This window comes from Sciurus vulgaris (genome assembly GCF_902686455.1).
Source record: "Sciurus vulgaris genome assembly, chromosome: X".
Classification (NCBI taxonomy): Eukaryota; Metazoa; Chordata; class Mammalia; order Rodentia; family Sciuridae; genus Sciurus; species Sciurus vulgaris.
In genome coordinates, this window is record NC_136471.1 from 86227088 (window position 1) to 86246588 (window position 19501).

Sequence of the window (19501 nt, forward strand, 5' to 3'; positions counted from 1 at the left end):
AACTGATGGAAGGAAGAGTGAATAAATGGAAAATAAAAATGGAACAAAATTCATCCTTTTATTAGGAGCCCACTCCCAAAACAACTAACACACTCCTGCTATAATATCATTGATAAGTTAATTATGGTAGAACCCCCTTATGACCTAATCAATTATTAAAAGTCCTACCTCTTAATACTCTTACAGTGACAAACTTCATGGGATTGGGCTGTACAATCAAATCATAGCATTTTGCTTCCAAAACTTGTGTCCTCATATACAAAATACATTTCTTCCTTTTCAATAAATTCGAAACGTTAATACATCCCAGCATCAAATCTAAATTCCAAAGTCCAGAGTATCATCTAATTCAGATATGACTGATATTCAAGGCACACAATTCATTCTGAGGCAAATTCATTTCCAGCTATGAGCCAGTAAAATCAAAACAAGTCATTTAGTTCCAAAATAGTGGATCAGGCATAGGATAGACATTCCCATTTGAAAAGGCAGAAATTGGAAACAAGATAAAGATAACATCCCAAATGAATCAAAAAATGAACAGGGCTAACAATATTAAGTCTTAAGACTCCAGAATAGCCTTCTAATTCATGTGCTGCCTCCAGGACACACTGAAAAGTTGTGCCTCCAAAGAATCAGAGAGCCCCACCACTATGGCTTTACTGGGATTAGCCAATGCTTTGGCTAAGTCAGGATGGAATCTCATGCCTGCATTTCTTCAAATCTGGCACTATAGTCCTGGGGTCTGGGGATAATCCCACTTCCATGACTTCATGAGGCAATTGCCCTAGTGCAAGTAGTCTTCTTTGGTACTGCCCACATGACAAGTATCTGCCTGGGCCCCAAGCAGTGCACAATATCCTTTGAACTTGGTGGGGAAAACTATGTCCTTATAGCGCTTGAATTTGGCCAATCTGCAGGCTTAATATCACATGGACACCTCCAACTTTTTCTGCTTAGAACTTCTGGAACAGCATGTGTAAGGCAGAGAGAAAAATTTAGCCCAAATCATTCTCTAATCAGGAGTCCACTTCAGTCTTGCTAAAACAACATTAATCTGTTCTTGAGGGTGAAGCCCTCATGACACAATCACCTCTTAAAACAGCAACATTTGCAGTTAAATTTCAATGTGAATTTTGGAGGAAACATCAAAATCATAGGACCATGTATTTAAGAATTTTCCAGAAATATAGTGATAGCTTCCTCAAGACTTGAATCTAAGTGATATGCTTTTCTTTTGGTGCTTTTGGAATTCTTTACCTTTGATTTTTGGCAGTTTATTTATAATTTGTCTTGGTGAAATTTTCTTTGACTTGAATTTGACTGGAGACCTCCAAACTTCCTGCACCTAAATGTTTATATTTTCCCCTAGGTTTGTGAAAATTTCAGACATTATTTATTTATATAACCTTTATTTCTATGTCTTCTCCTTTTGAGATGCCTAAATTCTGCAAATGTTTGCCTTCTAAATGTTACAGGTATCCTGTACGCTTTTTCCACCTCTCCTTTCTTTCATATTTATTTTTCTGCTTTGGGTGATTTCAAATGATCTGTCATTGAGTTCATTTATTTTTATCTTTTATTCTTATTATTTCCTTTTAACATTTTAAAAATTTGTTCTATTTAGTTATACATGGCAGCAGAATGTATTTCCATTCCTTGTACACAAATGGAGTACAACTTTTTATTTCTCTGGTTGTACATGATGTAGATTCACACCATTTGTAATGATGTCCATCTCATTCCACTGTCTTTCCCACCCCCCTGCCCCCCGCCCAATCCAAAGTTCCTCCAGTCTTCTCTACCTGCCCCCGTTATGTATCATTATCTACTCATCAGAGAGAATATTTGTCCTTTGGGTTTTGGGGATTGATTTATCCCACTTAGCATGATATTCTCCAACTCCATCCATTTACCTACAAATGCCATAATTTTATTCTACTTTAAGACTGAGTAATATTCCATTGTGTATATATACCACAGTTTATTTATCCATTCATCTATTGAAGGACATCTAGGTTGGTTCCACAATTTAGCTATTGTGAATTGAGCTGCTATAAACATTGATGTGGCTGTATCACTGTAGTATGCTGATTTTAAGTCCTTTGGGTATAGGCCTAGGAGTGGTATAGCTGGGTCAAATGGTGGTTCCATGCCAGGTTTTCTGAGTGATCTCCATACTGCTTTCCAGAGTGGTTGCACCAATTTGCATTCCCATCAGCAATGTATGAGTGTACCTTTCCCCCACATCCTCATCAACACTTATTGTGGCTTATATTCTTGATATTTGCCATTCCAATTGGAGTGAGATGAAATCTTATTTTTGATTTGCATTTCACTAATTACTAGAGATGTTAAACATTGTTTCATGTATTTGTTGACCAATTTTATATCTTCTGTGAAGTGTCTGTACAGTTCCTTAGCCCATTTAGTGATTGGGTTATTTGTATTTTTGGTAAAAATGGCATGGTATTGGCACCAAAATAGACAGGTAGACCAATGGTACAGAATAGAAGACACAGAGACAAACCCACATAAATACAATTATCTCATACTAGACAAAGGTGCCAAAAACATAGAATAGAGAAAAGATAACCTCTTCATGGTGCTGGGAAAACTAGAAATCCATATGCAGCAAAATGAAATTCAAACCATATCTCTCACCCTGCACAAAACTGAACTCAAAATGGATTAAGGACCGAGGAATTAGACCAGAGATCCTGCACCAAATAGAAGAAAAAGTGGGCCCAAATCTTCATCATGTTGACTTAAGATAAGACTTCCTTAAAAAGACTCCTAAGGTTCAAGAATTAAAATCAAGAATCAATAACTGGGATAGATTCAAACTAAGTTTTTTCTCAGCAAAGGAAACAATCAATAAAGTGAAGAGAGAGCCTACAGAGTGGGAAAAAAATCTTTACCTCACATACTTCAGATAGAGTACTAATCTCCAGGATTTATCAAGAACTCAAAAAACTTACTTTCTTTTTTAAGACTTCTAATTCTTTGAGGTCAGTTACTAAAAGCCCATTATGTTTCTTTGGTGGTATTGTGTTTCCATAATTCTTCCAGATCTTTGTAATCTTGTGAAATTGACTGCAAATTTTAAGAAATGTTCATCTCCTCTAGATTTTATGGACTGGTGTAGGTAAAGAAAGACCTTCCTCTGTTGTGGATACTGGGGCGATGCATGCTGGGGTGCACTGTGGCACCAGGTGTTGTGTCATAAAGTATTTTTTTATAGGAGCATGCAGTGATTCCATATCTGGGAAGGAAGACATCTTTTTGGCTTAGATAGCTGAGATCTGTCACATTGGCAACTGCAAGAACTATGGAAAGTCCACAGTGCTGTGAAAGTTTTTGAAGTCCTCATATACCTATATGTTCAATGATTGGATGAACATCAGAGCTAGCAATGTGTACACCTATGCACATACATGTTAGGCAGAGATCAGCTATGGGCTTATACAGGGTGACAAGGCCTGGGGCCAGTGACAATGGGCACAAGCTTGATGGGCCATGAATCTTCCTCAGTTTCAGAGCCCTCTTTAGGCTAATGACAGGGTTGAAATCATCTGTTTATATATAGACAGCTAGCTACACATCTGAGCTGGAGTTGTCCATGTGTCCACAATTGGTGGGACCAGCTATGGGTTTATAAGCATGGTGATGAGGGCAGTCACTGGGCTGCAAGTCTAACTGCTTATGTATGCATAACTGTGGTGGCCAGGGTTGGCAGCTGACTGTAAGAGTCAGCCTTGGTTGTACATGGTAGTGAGGATGGAGTCTGTGGTGGGAGACCCTGGAACTGTTGTGAACACATGCATGGTAGTTGCTCTGGGTCACTGAGTGAGAGCTCCCAAAGAAGCAGGAGCTGTGATGGATATAGGGAAAAGGAGTGGTGGCTTAGGTACTTAGAGAAATCTGGGTATCTGGGCCAGGGTGAATATATAGGAGCAAGCTCAAGCAACTCCAGACCCAGGGGAGTGAAAGAGCTTGTAGATCAGGGACCTGGAATTTATGAAGTCTGTAGGACTGGGTCACCTATAGCAGCAGGAATTTGATAGCACCAGGTGGCTTCAGAGAGCAGGGAGAGAGGTAGCATGACTTATGTAAGTGGAGATTGTGAAGGCAAAAATAAATCACACCCATCACAACCCAACAACATGGGAGGGTGAAACAAGAATCACAAGTTGGAGGCCAGCCTCAGCAACTTTGTGAGGCCCTCAGCAACATAACAAGACCCTGCCTCAAAATTAAAAACTAAAGGACTGGGATGTGGCTTAGTGATTAAGCACCCCTGGGGTTAATCCCTGCCACACACAAAAAGAAATAACACAATACAAAATCAAAAACAAACAAAACCTTTGGCATCCTCAGTGACAGATTACAGTGGGTCTGTTGTTGCTACCGTGTTTGTAGTTAGTTTTCTCAGCATTGATAACTGCTGGGTCCTCTGCAGAACAAACTTATTGTGACCTTGAATATTGAGTGGGGTGGTACTTAGTGAAAATTGAAGGTGGTATACACCAGTCATGAGGGGTATTGTAGTCCTCAGCAGAGAGATGTTGTATTCTTTTGCCAAACAGTTCACTGGGGAGTCACAGTGATTTCCAGTATGTGACTGATACTGATAGATCCTATCCCTGTTCCTCATTTCTTACTCTCCCCAGACATTTCAGCCATCCCAGTCCTCTAGAGACCTGGGTGATGTGAAACTGAAGTTGATCATTCTGCAGTGTTCCAAAAAGTTGAGCAAACTGGTTGTATGTGCTGCTTTCCTTTTCCCCACAAGGGGGCATATGAACAAAAGGAGTGCCTGTGCTGAGCAGAATTTGGGGGATGGGATTGAGGCAGGAAAAATGAAACTCTTCTTCCTACCCTTTTCATGTGGTTATTATTAGGGTTTTTTTCCCCACTATATTTTGGTGATTTCTTAAGTGAACTCCTAATCTCTTTCTGAGTTATTTTTGTTCGTGAATGGATAGCTGCCAATTTTAAAGTTTGGCATATCCTACTGTGCCATCTTCCTGATGTCCTCTACTGAAAATTTGATTTTTAAGTGTTTAAAATGCTTTAAAATGCTTTTTGATACTATAGTACATGGTATTTTTTAAAAAATTCGACTTCATAGAATTTGTTGCCATATAGAAAAACAGATGATTTGTGTACATTGGTTAGGCTATACTGCTTTTTGTTCTACCAATATTTGGAGTCAAGTTGATAGGCAAATAGGTTTTATTCAAATTGGCTTTGACAGAAGATATAAGAACCTTTTTGTACTGAAATTTCCATCCTTGGGAGACTGGTGAGAGGAAAGCTTTTAAAAGAGAGGAGGTTGCAAAGTAGGCAGGAAATATACATATGTAGATTGAGTTAGCCTATGCTAGACAGGACAGGGCAAGGGGAAATATCCAATCTCATCTTCCTTGGTATCCCTCAGGCCAGAGATGGGCAGCCCGCAGCCGTTACTCTCAGCATGAAGAAGTTGCCCTCAATTTCAGTCAGTTTCAAAATCACCAATTTTTTTGTAGATTTCTTATGATTTTATACATACACAATTATGTCATCTCTAAATAAAGACAGTTTTATTTCTTTTTTTCAATCTCTATGCTTTTTTTTTTGTTGTTGTTACATTGGTCATGACATTTAGTACAGTGTTAAGTAGAAATAGTAACAGGCATCTTTGCTTTGTTCCTGAACTTAGGGGAAAATATTCAGTATTTCATCCTTGAGAATGATGTTAACTTTTTGGAGGGGACAAAGTCCTCATATTTATCGTGTTTTATTCTTTTGCATATTATTTTTCTTGTTTTTAAAAGTTTGTGTGTATTAAATTCTTCTTGATTATTTTTGTCTATTGGTCTCTATTTCCTTTTTTCTTTCGATATTTTTATTCATGTTTTATATTCTCATGTATCAGGTGATTTTTTAATTTAGTATTAGCAACATATAAGAAAAACTATAAGGTTTTTTTTAGACTTTACTATGAAATAATGTAAATTTTAGAGAAATGTTGGAAAATAAGAATAATACAAAGGATATCCATATACCATTTACCCAAGTTCACTATTGTTAACATTTCACCTTTTTGTTTTGCTTCACCCGTTTGTTCTCCTTATTTCTCAACTGTTCTCTTTCTCTATATGCATGTATACTCCCATAGGTACACATACAATTTTTCCCTCAGCACTCATCTTACACTTATGGCTTCCTTATCTCCCAATACGTCCAGATATGGTTCTAAAGGAATATTTTATGAAGGTAATTTGAAGCTCTAGATGATGATTTCTTCAGAGAGATTTTATTATAATTTTCAGCTTTTCTAGCTGCTCTCAGTGGCAGGGTGTCTTATAACAACTTAGTTTTTCATTGAAAAAAGTAGAATCTATGACTCCTTTTATCACCAAGTACTGGAATTTTACTTGCCATGCTCTGTTTAATTATTGTTAGGATCAGCCTCCTCTCATTTCCTTTCATTTTTCTACTTTATATTTTCTATATTCAACTATACAGTTAGTTTCTCTAGTTGCTAAATAATTTCTCTTGAAATGTGTATTAAATTATGAATCAATTTAAGCATAATTGGCATTATTCTAATATTCCTGCATAAAAACATAGTCTTCCTTTCTATTATTTCAAGACTTCCTTTGGAATCTTGAGTAGCCTTTCTCTTTCATTTTGTTTCTTCTGTCAATAGCAAGATGGATTCTGGATATACTCTGAATATTGCAACAACCACCTGGACGCCTGCATGGAGCTTTCCAAGCTGATGAAGGATAGCCGCTACCAGCACTTCTTTGAGGCCTGCCGCCTCTTACAGCAGATGATTGACATTGCTATTGATGGTTTCCTTTTGACTCCAGTGCAAAAGATCTGCAAATATCCCTTACAGTTGGCTGAGCTCCTCAAGTATACTGCTCAAGACCACAGGTAAGAAATTGAGGGAGAAATGAGTGAAATTCTTTTACATGTTGGTGCTTATTGAAAATGTATATCATTTTTGCCTTTTCTGAACTTGTTAGCTTATGTGCAAAACAGGATGGTACATGCTTGTCTACCTCACAAGGCTGCTGTATGTAAATTGAGGGGATGCTTTTGAGAGTTGCTTGTGAGGCTGTAAATTGGTTCACACACAAAATCTTCATGCACTATTATTATTGTACAGTGTATACCCTACCTTCAGGAAGCAGGGATTTAAGCCCTTTACTTAATCCTGAGCTTGACCTCATGAATCAAACCTGATGCAATAAGTGTTCAACTATATAATCCACTCTGGTTGAAGGACCCAAATGTCCTGGTAATAGTCTGGACAACTTGTACTGATGCTAAACTTCTGCAAGGTTACTTTTGTGGTCTTCTTTAGTTTTTTCACCCTACTCAGCCCTACCCCAGTTGCATATCTTCTGTAAAGCCAGAGTATGGCTATTGGAAAATAGATTTGAGACTTGCCCTGAAATGCTTTTTTTCATTTTTTTGAAGTATTAAACAAAATGAACAAGCACCAATATTGTAAATGATACCACTCACCTCCTACCAGTAAGTTGCATGCTGCAGGTAATCCTCCAACAATAGGTGTGACCTTTAGTGAACCATTTCCACTCCTTCACATGTCTTACCTCAGACTTTGACCCCCAGCTTATGTCTAACTTTCTTTTAATTAGCGTTGAATTCCTGATCTTAGACTTGTTGTTAAACTCTTAGCTTTATTCCTTGGATTAAGCACTCTGAGAAGAAAGAAGGGCTTTGCCCAATTTCCCTTAGCTTTCAGCCTGACTCTTATTAGGCCCACTTCATACTTTCATTTGGTTCCATTGTCTGGTTCATTTAAGGCTGATTTCCAAATCTGAGGCATAAGACCATGGGTGTGGACCAGTTGGTTTGGTTTAATCTAGGTCAATCCCCAAGTTCATTTTTGAGTTGATGTTGCTTCTTTAGCAAAGTATAAGTAATATGCTTCTGTGGTTCTGGACCCCTAGGCAAATTTCATATTTTAACCCAAATACAATAGCACTTGACTTCCTTCTTGTATGAGTAACAGGGTCAGTGATTGATTGACCTTCCGTGAACTATTTGTTGCGAGGGAGGCAAGCAAAACAGGACTTTACAAAGTACAACTCTACTCTCTTATTCCTGAGGCAGTGGTTTAGCTGCTTCTTAGATCCAAAATCTGGAGATGAGTAGGTCACACTTGAATTAGTTCAGCCCATCACCAGAACTGAGTTCCAAGCTTTCTAAGGATCTGTTTGCATTTGAGGGGATGATGCTAGGGATTGAACCCATGTATCCATCCAAGCCAGGCAAGTACACTACCAGTGAACTACATTCCCAGCTGAGATATTTTCTTGAGGGCAATAAGGACATTGAAGAACCTCCTTCTAAAATAAAGATATTTCAAAATTAATTTAAAAATACAAAATACATATGCTACATAAATTAGAAAAGCTATCCCTCTAGTCAGATATAGCCAGAAAGGCTGAGACCCAAAAAGGGAAAATGACAGAGTACAAGTCTATATTGAGACAAGAATATAAAGCATAAGTAATAGTCCCAACACCTAACTTTTAAAAGAGTTATCTAGGTAAATTTTGTGCACAGGAAGATTTGTGAGTCATCAAAGAGTGATTCTCATATGTTTTTCTATGATAGGTATTCACTTGCCCTATATCCTGAGTATCTGTTAAGTGGAAATTGTCAGGAGCTCTAAAAATCTTACTGGTGGAATAATAATATTCACTAGGTAAACTATATGTTGCATAATTAATCTTAAGAGTTCCATAAAGGCAGTTAGTTTTTCAGCACAATCCAAAGTTACATTAAATTTCTTAGGCCAGAGGAACCCCAAGATCTTTTAGAGTTTGGTGGGAGATGGCAAGATAGCTGCTCAGGGACAGGTTGAGAAAGATATAGCTTCTAGACAGCATGTCACAAGTTCAAGAAGAGTCATCAGTGACAGCAACTAAAAAAAAAGGTAGTATCTAATATTTATTAAAGTTCAGAATTCAGTCAATTTTTCTAACACGTTTCTCAAAACACAATAAACTGGTTAGGAGGTGTAACCTGCAAATGGAGATGATAGTCTGTGTGAGGTCCATGGTCCTGGAAGGTACATAAGGCACAAATTAGTCTTGGATACCAGCTAAGATGATAAGATATTTAACATTTGTCCTGGTGGTTAGAACTCCCTTCCCTGTGCCCATGTTTGTTCCACTACACATTCTTCAGTGTATTCAGAAAGAAAAAGGCAGTAGTTGTTCACTTTCATTTTTTCCCTTCTATTTTCTAATTGGTGCTGTGAAAGTGAACAGGATAATGACCACAAGGTATTTTCAGATTTTTCTAAGGAAAGGTGTTAAGACTGAACTGTAACACATCCTCTTGCCTTCTTGGTTTATTGTACCATCAAATGGCTGACATCTCATTTTCATTCTGCCTTTCACAAGAGTCATTCAATTGGAAATCAGATCAGACAAACAGAGGAAACTTGGCAGAATGCAAACCTTGATACATGGATTATCCAAAGTCCCAGGAAGCTGAGTCAAGCGTTAAAATTCTGAGTTTAGGGGAGGGCATCTCATGGGATTTCTCTACTACAGAAATGTTTGATTTGTAATAACAACAACTGATAACACTTTTTATGTGCCAAGAGTAAAACAGTTTACATGGATGATTGTATTTAATTTATTAACCCCCTCAATACATTCTACTATAATTCTCTCCATTTTATATAAAGGAAAATTGAATCAAGGGGGAAGTGAGTGCGACTGGCCGAATGCCACACCACTAATCAATGAAAAAAGTGGAGTTTGATCTTATAGACTCTGGCTTCAAATTTTGTATTCTTAAAAATGGTGTGCAGTAAGAAAAGTGGGGACATTTTCTACAGTGACTTTGGGCAGAGACTCCCTCAATATAGTGTAAGAGATGATTAGTTTGTCTGAACTATGCCTTCTGTAAAGCTCCCTTCTTAGACCTTGTTTGGTTGTATCATATATGACACAAAAATAGTGGGGTAAAAATAGAGAGGGACTCTATTTCATGTGAAAGAAGCCATACAGTAGGAGGTTCATTGCTGGCATAGTGGCTTCATGGTCATCAGTGACTCAAGCCCTTTCCAGCTTTCAGTTATCCTACCCCTAGGGTATGGGCCTTGTCCTCATGATCCTCCATAGGAGTAGAACTTCAGCCATTCATTCACATTTTTTTTTTGAGTTTTATTTTTTTTATTTATTTATTTTAATTAAAAATCATAAATTTACATAGGGCAATGTTGTTTGATTTATTCTGTTATTTTTTCCCTTCCCCCCCACTCCTCCCACCCCTCTTTTCCCTCTATACAGTCCTTCCTTCCTCCATTCTTACCACCCTCCTTATCCCTAACCCTAAACCTAACCCTAACCCTAATGCTAAACCCTCCCCTCCTACCCCCCCTTATATGTCCTCATCCGCTTATCAGCAAGATCATTCGTCCTTTAGTTTTTTGTTTTTTTTTTTATTGTAAACAAATGGGATACATGTTGTTTCTCTGTTTGTACATGGCGTAAAGGCATACCATTTGTGTAATCATAAATTTACATAGAGTAATGTTGTTTGATTCATTCTGTTATTTTTTCCCTTCCCCCCACCCCTCCCACCCCTCTTTACCCTCTATACAGTACTTTCTTCCTCCATACTTGCCCCCCTCCCTAACCCTAACTCTAACCCTAACATTAACCCTTCCCTTCCCCCCATTATGTGTCATCCTCCACTTATTAGCGATATCATTCGTCCTTTGGCTTTTTGAGATTGGCTTATCTCACTTAGCATGATATTCTCCAACTTCATCCATTTGCCTGCAAATGCCATAATTTTGTCATTCTTTATGGCTGAGTAATATTCCATTGTGTATATATACCACAGTTTCTTTATCCACTCATCAATTGAAGGGCATCTAGGTTGGTTCCATAGTCTGGCTATTGTGAATTGAGCAGCTATGAACATTGATGTGGCTGTATCTCTGTAGTATGCTGATTTTAAGTCCTTTGGGTATAGGCCAAGGAGTGGGATAGCTGGGTCAAATGGAGGGTCCATTCCAAGTTTTCTAAGGAATCTCCACACTGCTTTCCAGAGTGGCTGCACTAATTTGCAGCCCCACCAGCAATGTATGAGTGTACCTTTCTCCCCACATCCTCGCCAACACCTGTTGTTGCTCGTATTCTTGATAATCGCCATTCTAATTGGGGAGAGATGGAATCTTAGGGTGGTTTTGATTTGCATTTATCTTATTACTAGAGATGTTGAACATTTTTTCATATGTTTATTGATTGCTTGTACATCTTCTTCTGTGAAGTGTCTGTTCATTTCCTTAGCCCATTTGTCGATTGGATTATTTGTATTGTTGGTGTAGAGTTTTTTGAGTTCTTTATAGATTCTGGAGATTAGTGCTCTATCTGAAGTATGATTGGCAAAGATATTCTCCCACTCTGTAGGCTCTTTCTTCACATTACTGATAGTTTCCTTTGCTGAGAGAAAGCTTTTTAGTTTGAATCTATCCCAGTTATTGATTCTTGCTTTTATTTCTTGTGCTATGGGAGTCCTGTTGAGGAAGTCTGGTCCTAGGCCGACATGTTGAAGATCGGGACCTACTTTTTCTTCTATAATCTGCAGAGTCTCTGGTCTGATTCCAAGATCCTTAATCCATTTTGAGTTGAGTTTTGTGCAGGGTGAGAGATATGGGTTTAGTTTCATTCTGTTGCATATGGATTTCCAATTCTCCCAGCACCATTTGTTGAAGAGGCTATCTTTTCTCCATTGCATATTTTTGGCGCCTTTGTCTAGTATTAGAAAGTTGTATTTATTTGGGTTTGTGTCCGTGTCCTCTATTCTGTACCATTGATCTACCTGTCTATTTTGGTACCAGTACCATGCCGTCTTTGTTACTATTGCTTTGTAATAAAGTTGAAGTTCGGGTATTGCGATACCCCCTGCTTCATTTTTCCTGCAAAGGATTGCTTTAGCTATTCTGGGTGTCTTATTCTTCAAGATGAATTTCATGATTGCTTGCTCTATTTCTGCATTCATTCACATTTTATGCATCAGGGTGGAGAAAGGGCTAAAGAAGGATGTCTCAGAAATACTGCCCAACATGAGAGTTTATATAATCACTGGACAGAACTCAGTCATATAGTCATACCTGCTGACTAAACAATAGGAAGTGTAGCCTTTATTCTATGTCTCATGGGTTCCCATCTGAAAATCAGCACTTCAGTTACCAAGGAATAAGAGTAGAGTAGATGTTAGGATTGGCATCTAGAACATCGGTTCTTTGGCATAATGGTTCATCCAACTTGCACTCTTGTTTCTTCACAGTGATTACAGATATGTGGCAGCTGCTTTGGCTGTCATGAGAAATGTGACTCAGCAGATCAACGAACGCAAGCGACGTTTGGAGAACATCGACAAGATTGCCCAGTGGCAGGCCTCTGTCCTAGACTGGGAGGTAGGACTCTTACCATTAGGGGTGTTGGGGATTCCAGGGAGCTAGCTGAAAGCTCATCTAAGCCAAGGGGTGGACAAAGAGGAATTAGATTTTAAGAGTAACAGGAAGGATTTAGATTAGACCCAAGGCAAAGCTTCCTGCTAATGAGAGGTATTAGGTAATTAATAGCTTTTTAAGAAGATTAGTGAAATCTTTGTGACAATAATTCATTAAGAAAAGAAAGGCTCATCTCTTTGATTCTTGTTACAAAACAACAATTGAGTTGACTCAGTAGCCCTTCAAACTTCTTTTAAGTCCTGGATTTGTAACCATGGGATGCACACTTGGATAAGTAGCAATAAATACTAATATATTCCCAGACACAGAATATAGGTGTTATGGTTTGAATATAAAATGCTTCCCATAGGCTCATGTATTGAATACGTGGTCCCAATGTTGGAAGCAGAGTTCAGAGACTTTTCTTTTTTCTTTTTTTGCTTCCTCTCCCTTCCCCCAAACCTCTCTCTGTCTTTGAGTCTCTCTCTCTCTCTAATTCTGGCCACCATGAGGTGTGCAGCTTTGCTCTGCCATGTACTTCCACCATGATGTTCTGCTTCACCACAGGCTTATAGCAGTGGAGCCAGTGGACCATGTATGGAAACTGAAACTGTGAGACAAAATAAACCTTTCTTCCTTAACTTGATTTTCTCAGGTGTTTTGTCACAGTGATAGAAAGCTAACTAACACAATGGGGTTGGTTCTCTTGTTCTTAACCATTTGGGACAACAACATACTTCTTTTCTTGTTGGTGTGATCACCTCATCCTGACACATCTACTAAGTCTGTCCAAGCCTACACACTCTGGGCCATGAACATTATTCCTGCTGAATCCACAGATCATGATCTATTTTCATCATTATTTTCTAAAAATAAACCCTGAAAACTTTCCACTCTATTGAAAACATCCATGGCTTCTCTGAACTTGGAAAGCAAGTGACTAAAGTCACTCAAGCCTCCCTTCCTAGATGCCTACCAATGGAACCAGGAGTAATGAATGATATTTCACATTTACCTCTTAGGCCAACTTCGTGCAATCTGATTATCTATAGGCTAATATAACCAAGATCAAAGAGGCTAGAGAGACTAGCAGAGAGAAGGTGGCAGTCTTATGCCTTGTGGTCACAGTGTAGAGGTAGAGGCAACTCCATTGCAACTGCATTGTCCTATTCCAAGGGGACTGTCATCAACCTTATGAATACTTACTTAACCAAGTTATAGAAGAAAAAAATATCATCTTTCTTTTATTCTACTACCTTTGTTCCTCCTCAATGTAGATGATTGGAAAAGACCATAATTCTGATCAGCTGACACATTTTTGGGTCCTATTTGAAGGGTATTATCCTCATAAAAGAGTATAATAGCAGTGATACTTTGAAATGTATAGAAAGAAATGAATTGCTATAATGAGACCCTCTTGCTGGTAAGATCAAGCCAATACTGGCAAACACTTACTCAAAAATTATGGATTCTCTTTCCCTTGTATCTTTTTGCTTTGGCCAGTTTTCTGATCTAAGACAGAGGGCAGTGCCAAATGCTTTTCAGCAAGCTCATGAACTCTGAGGCATTCTGAAATTGTGACTACTTAGAAGGCCTTTGTTTCTTACCTTGGCAGTGTTCTATATAAGAGAAGGTGCCCAGGAGCAGTTGTTTTCCTATTCCTGGAGCATCTTTCCAAGTCTCAATTCTTACAATTGCTCTGTGCCTCTAGTCCTTGGATCTCAGGTCATAGTGGACAAGTAACAGTTTCAGATCCCTTGGCCTACCCTGGGAGCTTCATTAGCACCCAATTCTGTAGCCCTGAGATATGATTTACAGACTCAGCATCTCAGAAGATATTTCCTTTATGTTTCTCTAGTGAAGGGGTACAAAAATTGATTCTAATTGTTCCTTTGTTAGTATAATAGATTGATTCTCTAATCTCATCCAAGCCTGTACAAAACTTGTACCTTCCTGCTTGATGAAACATTTACTCATCTAAATTGGTGTCTTAGTTCATCCAGGCTGCTATAACAATATCATAGACTGGGTGGCTTATAAACAACATAAATTTATTTCTCACAGTTTTGGAAGCCTCCAAAAGGCCTCACGTTGAAATAAAATACATACGGGATTAGATTTTAACATAAGAATTTTGGAGGGGCGTAACAACTTGTAAGAAGAAATACTCAGGGTCACTTCTCAGATTCTGTAGTCACTGCAGATTGTTAGCTCTAGAGGGGTTACCCTCTAGGAAGCTTTTCCTCTAGGAAGGCCTGATGAGTACATTTCAGAGGCCAGGGCTTTTAATGTATCTGTTGTGTTTGCTGAATCTGGTCTTAAATACAACTAGAATGTAAAGAGTCCCCAGGGCTCTTAGAGCACTCCCCCAGCAACCCTGACCTTGGTTGTATGTGCATACACACTCATTTATACTCACATACATCCTCATTCATCCTCATACACCTTATTATGATGGTGTATAACTGAGAGACAGAGAGACACTTATTCCTGACCAAGGTCACACAAGTCAGTAGCAGAGCTAGAACTTGAATCTAGTCTCTGATTCCCTTTGTTGTGTTCTTTTCACTATCACACCACAAATTTCTCCAACCTTCTACCTCCTGCAGCCCAGTCAATGTCCTTTGTAATAATATAGCAACTTGTTTTTTCAGTAGAGTCTATATTTAAACAAGACAGTGAGACTACCTTGGAGAAAGGAGGATCCAAATCCCAGCGCAACTAAAGGTAGAGGAGTGCTAGAGATTGTCTCTCAGAAGGCAATAGAACATGGACATTCCATGGAGTGCTGACTCTGGACAGGTGACATAACCTCTCTGGTTCTGTGGTATATGTTCTTTGTGTATTCCATTTGCTCAAGAAATTGAACAGGCAGAAAGAGAGAGAGAAAGACAGAGAGATGGGGCAGTGGGGAGGAAGAGAGGGAGAGAGAGGAAAAAAGGAGAGAGAGAAAAGAAAGAGATCTTGCCAGATTGCTGTGGGCTGGTATGGACAGGCCTTACAAATCAAAAGAAGCAATGCTTTGCTATCTCTGCCACCCGCTTGCCTCCCAGATGTTTGAACAAACAGGATGTCTGTCAAAATTATCTACAGAGTATTTTCAGCTTCATTTGTTAAAGAAAAGCAGGAGTCATAAGACAAACCTTCAGAGTTTAATCTCCCTTGAAGAGGAAATCAGAGGAATAGTGAAATGTAGGCAATTGGTGTGTGCTCAATAAATCACAGCATCTGGCTGGAGAGCAGGAAGTTTTGCATTATTTCAAGACCTCTATTCCATCATCTTTCTCAATGAACATTCCAAGTCTCTTTGTCCAACTCCAGTTACCATCCCTGTCCCCTGTCATCCTATTGAAACTAGCGTTCTTTGCCCCACCCACAGGACTTATTAAAAATAAATAGGTAAGTTAACCTGTCACCCATCCCTTTAAGTAATAATACATTAGAGCAGTTTGTGTGAGCAGCAGGGAAAAGTACCTGTTATCAGGAATTGCAGTTTCTAGAATATTTCCATTTCTAATTTCTCTGATGCTGAGGTTTAATTGAATTGTCACTTTGGCACCTTTCACATTCATTAAATCCACTTGAAAGGAAGGGAAAAGGAACATATCCCTGACAGCATCTTTTAAATCTTTTTCTCCTGTAGAATTTTAGCAGGAGCTCAAATTCACAACTCATGTTCAGAGTTTGATTTTATGTGGTTATAATATCCTCTTTGTGGTACCCCTCCCCTGGTTGTGTAATACCCAAGGTCTTTTCCAGTTTACCACTGGATGATTGGATCCAAAGAAGTTGGAGGAAACACAAAATCCCAACATGATGGAGGCAGCAAACTCATCTATTTAAAAACTTAGGTTACTTAATGAGGCATACTCCTGGGACCAGAAGATCAAATGTGGGGCTGAAAGGATTAGTTATTTCCCTGCCTTTCTCTCTGTAGGCAGTGTTAAGACAAACTAGATGAAAAGGAAGTCATTTACCTTTCTATGGATCCGCTCAAACCACAAACCCATAACATTTAGCCTGTAATTAGAATGGAATAAATTTGGGCAAAATGGGGGTGAATTAAAATTAATTATAATAAGATAAAGCTTCTTCTCTGAGACTTTGGCTTCAGAGCAGGAAGGCAAATGAGCTGGTAAGAAAGCTCAGTGTAGTTTTCGGTAGCCACTCTTCATTCAATACTCCTTGGTTCATTTATTAAATAGATATTTATTGAGTACATAATCCGTGTCAGGTCTCATTCTAGATTCGCAAGTATGTCAGTGAACAGGACAAAATTTCCACCCTTATCAAATTTATATTCCAGTATGGAAGAAAGGAAAGAATCAAACATATAACATGTTATCAGGGAGTGAAAGGTCTATGAAGAAAAAGTATGTTAACAGACTATAGTAATTGGGGTAGTACCTGAGGAGGTGACTTTTGAGAAAAGGCCTGAAGAAGATCAAGGAGCAAATCATTCTTGGGACAGAACTTTTCAGGTAGAAGAAAAAATAAAAAAAAAAGCCATGAAAATGGGAATATGCACTGAAGGAAGGCCAAGGACTAGGCCAGTTTGGCCATAGTGGCATAAGAATGGGAGAGAGTACAAGCAAAAGAGGATAGAAAAGTAATGGGAGGTAAGAGGTAAGATTATGTCTTCATAGGACTTCAGCTTTCACTTTGGTTGGGAGCGACTAGAGGGTTTTGATCAAATAAGTGATGTTAGGAGACTTACATTTTTAACATCTCTTTACCAGGCCCTGTGTGCTAGTCATTGAGGATATTTTAGTTTTTCTGACACTGTGACCAAAAGACTTGAGAAAGATTTTAGAGGAGGAAAAGTCTATTTGGGGATCCAGTTTCAGAGGTTTCAGTAGATAGATTGCTGACTCCATTGCTCTGACCACAAACTATAACAGAACATCAAGGCAGAAGAGTGTGGTAGAGGAAAGTGGCTCAGAACGTGGCCACCAGGAAGCAAAGAGAATGCCACTGACCCACAACAAAATATATACCTCAAAGGCATGTACCCCCAATGACCCACTTCCTCCAGCCATACTGTACCTAACCTAGAGTTGCTACCCAGTTATTCCTTATTAGGTGATTAATTCTCATAACCCAATCATTTCCCCTATAAATTTTCTTGCATTGTCTCACACATGAGCTTTTGAGGGATACCTCATATCTGAACCATAACAGAGGATATTGGAATCAATGCTATATGCCCTTGGCCATCTAATGAAGAAAGATATATGCCTAGCAAAGGGAACAACTAACCAAAATCCTGGAGAAATGGAACAGAAGGCCCATGGGGTTGAGAAGTGGGAAGGTATTGTAGTTTTGGGGACAATGAGATGGCCCTTTTCATCACAAGAATGTTTGATGTATTCTAGCAGCCACATGGAGTGGAACAAACAGTAGATGTAATTATTGGCTCCACTTTAAATGAGGAAGCAGATTGAAAGAGTTTAAGATACTTTCCAAAGGCACAAAGTTCAGTTGATAGCAGCACTAAACCCAGAAATCAACTCTTTTGAGATTCTCATCGCAGAAATCTTCAATTGAAGCTGTTTGTTCCACTGGGGTAGGTGTCATCACTTTAATGCCATATGGTGAATAAGAACACAGACTTTAGAGGGAGTCTGGCCTGAGTTCTGCCCTTTTGGGCAAATTACTTCCAATTTCTCTGATCTTGATTTTAGGGGATAAAATAGTACAAAACTTATGAAGTTTTAGTGTTAGTAGGAAACAGGGTACATATAGTACCTAGGACACACAGCCATGGGATTGTAAATATGATTTATGTAGAATATACAGTATGTGTACCTTCCCAGGCACTTTATTATATGTTAATTTAAATAATCATCACAATAGGGTTGGTAATGTTTTTATCCTTATTAAGTATGAGGAAACTGAGGCACAATGAGTATATATAAGTTGCTTCAGCTCAGTCAGCTTGGTGAGCATATAGGGTACGATTTTTTTCAAATTTTTTTTGCTTGAAATTAATGGGGCAAGTATTAAAATAGAGTTGGAGTTCCCCTTGCTGGTGCAGTGGGTAGACCAGATAATACCAAGTAGTCCACCTGGTCTGATCATCCTCAGTTGAGCAACCTTAGGGCACCCTTGCCATACTTTATATAACCAGTCCCTTTTATAGCTTTCTTTTACTTCATACATATTGTAAGTAATCTGTGGTGCATCTTCTTAGCCTGCATCAGGGTGGGGCATGGTAGAAAGGTACTATTCTTAACTTGCTATACCTCTAACAGGAAAGCCTAACACTATTCCCCAACTCAAATGAAAGTGTGTCATTCCTTCAAGCAGGATTGTTTACCTCGTTCTTGGATAATCCTGAGGTTGAGCCTAGAGTTGTTTTAACTCTAACTATATTTCTGAGCTCCTTTTAAGTTCTATTATTAGAAAATAATTCCACTGAGGTTTTTTTTAATGTAACCTTTTTTTTTAATTTATTTTGAGGGGTGGGAGGGGTGGGGGGGAAGGGAAAAAATAACAGAATGAATCAAACAACATTACCCTATGTAAATGTATGATTACACAAATGGTATGCCTTTACTCCATGTACAAACAGAGAAACAACATGTATCCCATTTGTTTAAAATAAAAATAAATTTAAAAAAAAGAAAATAATTCCACTGAGTTCCCTTTTTCTTTCCTATCACTTAAACTAGAGAAAATGGTATACTCAAGAACACCAATTCCTTTTGTCCCCCACTTTGCCATACCACCCTGTCTGGGCTGTTTGCTTCTGATTATATATGGGCAGATGCAGGGAATTCTATTCCTAATCTTTCCTTGAAGCTTTTGTGTATAAGGCTTGACATCTTAATGTTGGAGTATCAGGGCTGGGGCTATAAAGATAATCCTCATATACCTCATTTAACAGCTTGGAAAAGTGAGAGCCAGGGAGAAGATCTTCCAGTGCTTTCTGGCCTAGAGACAATATAATATAAGATAGAAAGTGAGTACACTCTGGGACCATAG

At 38.6% G+C, this 19501-nt stretch overlaps 1 protein-coding gene and 1 long non-coding RNA gene across 8 annotated transcripts in view; one reads left to right on the forward strand and one right to left on the reverse strand.

Moving 5' to 3' along the window:
• Positions 1–19501, reverse strand: part of LOC306651493 — a 543249-nt gene that overhangs the window by 255644 nt on the left and 268104 nt on the right. The gene's annotated exons all lie outside the window — the stretch shown is intronic.
• The window catches only part of ARHGEF9 (Cdc42 guanine nucleotide exchange factor 9), a 267373-nt gene that overhangs the window by 203704 nt on the left and 44168 nt on the right, over positions 1–19501 (forward strand). For all 7 annotated transcript variants that reach the window (XM_079124084.1, XM_079124086.1, XM_079124089.1 and 4 more), the window contains 2 exons: positions 6701–6933; positions 12349–12478. In XM_079124084.1, coding sequence (XP_078980210.1) covers positions 6701–6933; positions 12349–12478 — 363 coding nt within the window. The remainder of the gene's footprint in view (positions 1–6700; positions 6934–12348; positions 12479–19501) is intronic.